General features: G+C 38.4%; 1 protein-coding gene across 1 annotated transcript in view; it reads left to right on the plus strand.

Moving 5' to 3' along the window:
- The window catches only part of immp2l (inner mitochondrial membrane peptidase subunit 2), a gene marked incomplete at its 5' end in the record, with an annotated part of 10923 nt that overhangs the window by 8533 nt on the left and 148 nt on the right, over positions 1-2242 (plus strand). The window contains 1 exon segment of the mRNA XM_032511547.1: positions 1973-2242. This exon segment is cut by the window's right edge and continues 148 nt beyond it. Coding sequence (XP_032367438.1) covers positions 1973-2098 — 126 coding nt within the window.

A 2242-nucleotide genomic window follows, 5' to 3' on the forward strand; every position in this document is an offset into this window, starting at 1 on the left:
TAAAAACACCTAAATTAATTTAAAGTTGCAGGGAACCTCCGCGGGATTTTCTTTTGACGATTTCTTCGGCAGAATCCCAAATTTATAACATAGAAACCCTGTGAAAACGGGTCAAATTCATCCCCATTCTGTGTTAGCAGCTGTAAGAAATGTGCATAATAAATCATTATATATATGTATTTTTTTTTTCATTCAAACCTTTATTTAACCAGGATAAAAAACTCCTTGAGATTAAAAATCTCTTTTACAAGAGTGTCCTGGCACGTGGCAGCAGCACGGTTCATATAGACAGAGACACTACAGGTAAATACATAAACACACTTTCACTCATATTCAAACAGCAATGTCATCATAAAAAACCAGGGTCCTAAATCAATTTAAAACCAGGGACATCCAGACGACCCTTCTGCCAGGTCCTTTAACAAGCCTTAAAAAGAATAAAATGAGACCAACTCCTTCAACTGGACTTCATTCTGAAGCTGATTCCATGCAGATGGGGCTGCAAAATTAAAAGCCCTTTTGCCGAAGTCAGTGCGGGCTTCAGGGACTGTCAGTAAAACCAGGTCCTGTGAGCGCAGGTGACGTGTCCCTGCAGACCTCGGGACGATGGAGGTGTTCAGATGAGGAGGAAGAAGTCCTAATACTGCCTTGTAAATAAAAAGATGCCAGTGCATCCAACGCCGAATCGAGAGTGAAAACCACCCGACCCGAGAATACAGCAAACAGTGATGAGTGAGAGATTTTAAGTTTGTGATGAATCCCAAGGCTCCGTGAGACACAGAGTCCAAAGCATGAAGACACCGGGAGGTTTTAATATTTCTTCATATCTCACCGCCCGTCTTGGTGGAAAAACATCCGGCAAACGCTGCGTTTTTTTACCACATTTTTTAAGCTATTTTCAACGTTCTTTAATGAAAAAATAAAAATTAATACTACAATAAAAACACCTAAATTAATTTAAAGTTGCAGGGAACCTCCGCGGGATTTTCTTTTGCCATATTTTTTGGGAATAAACCCAAATTTATAACATAAAAAACCCTGTGAAAACGGGTCAAATTCATCCCCATTCTGTGTTAGCAGCTGTAAGAAATGTGCATAATAAATCATTATATTTTTAATATTTCTTCATATCTCACCGCCCGTCTTGGTGGAAAAACATCCGTCAAACTCTGCGTTTTTTACCACATTTTTTAAGCTATTTTCAACGTTCTTTAATAAAAATAAATATATATAATACTACAATAAAAACACCTAAATTAATTTAAAGTGGTGAACTGATCCTTTTGTTTTATTTGTACAGAGCGTTGCAGGGAACCTCCGCGGGATTTTCTTTTGACATATTTTTTGGGAATAAACCCAAATTTATAACGTAGAAACGTTGTGAAAACGGGTCAAATTCATCCCCATTCTGTGTTAGCAGCTGTAAGAAATGTGCATAATAAATTATATTTAAATATTTCTTCATATCTCACCCCGGTGGAAAACGTCCCGCTGACCTGCTTCTCCACTGCAGCAGATGAATATTAATCATTTCATTTATTAATTTTTGTTTTTATTGACACTTTTGTTTCTTTTGGACATTTTTTAATCACTTTTTTCAACGTTTTTTATCACTTTTTCCCCCATGTTATACATGTCAGTCTTTTGCGTTTTTCCCACATTTTTTAAGCTATTTTCAACGTTTATTTTATTAAAAAAATTAAAAAAATGTAAATGCTGTTGAATAAAACACCTAAATTTATTTAACCCTCGTGTCGTCTTCCCGTCTAAATTGAAAATCAACACTTTTGTCGACGCTTTTTATCGATGTTTTTAACTTTTTCTTACGTTTTTTTTGTCCCTTTTTTCAACACTAACTTATTAACTTTAGTTTTTACTGTTGTTTTTTGGAATTGAAAAAAAAATGACAAAAAATCTGCAGTGACAACAACCCTGAGACCCGTTGTTTTGTGTGTGTGTTTTTATTTCCCAGGTTGCAGTGGGGCTGCTCCACGGCCGCGCCTCCCACATCATTTGGCCCCCCGATCGCTGGCAGCGGATCAAACCGTCTCTGCCGGCCAACCGGGGACCGCTGGACGCCGAGGAAGACGAGGGATGAAGACACACAAACACACCTTTCGTAACTAAAGTAAAGAGGGCCGGGTGTCACCGCCCGATGTGAGTCGAGGGCAGATTTGAGTCGCGCATGCGTCACTTTGCAACGAGTAGCATACAAGATGCTAACGAGATGCTAACGAGATGC

This window comes from Etheostoma spectabile, unplaced genomic scaffold (assembly GCF_008692095.1).
Source record: "Etheostoma spectabile isolate EspeVRDwgs_2016 unplaced genomic scaffold, UIUC_Espe_1.0 scaffold383, whole genome shotgun sequence".
NCBI lineage: Eukaryota > Metazoa > Chordata > Actinopteri > Perciformes > Percidae > Etheostoma > Etheostoma spectabile.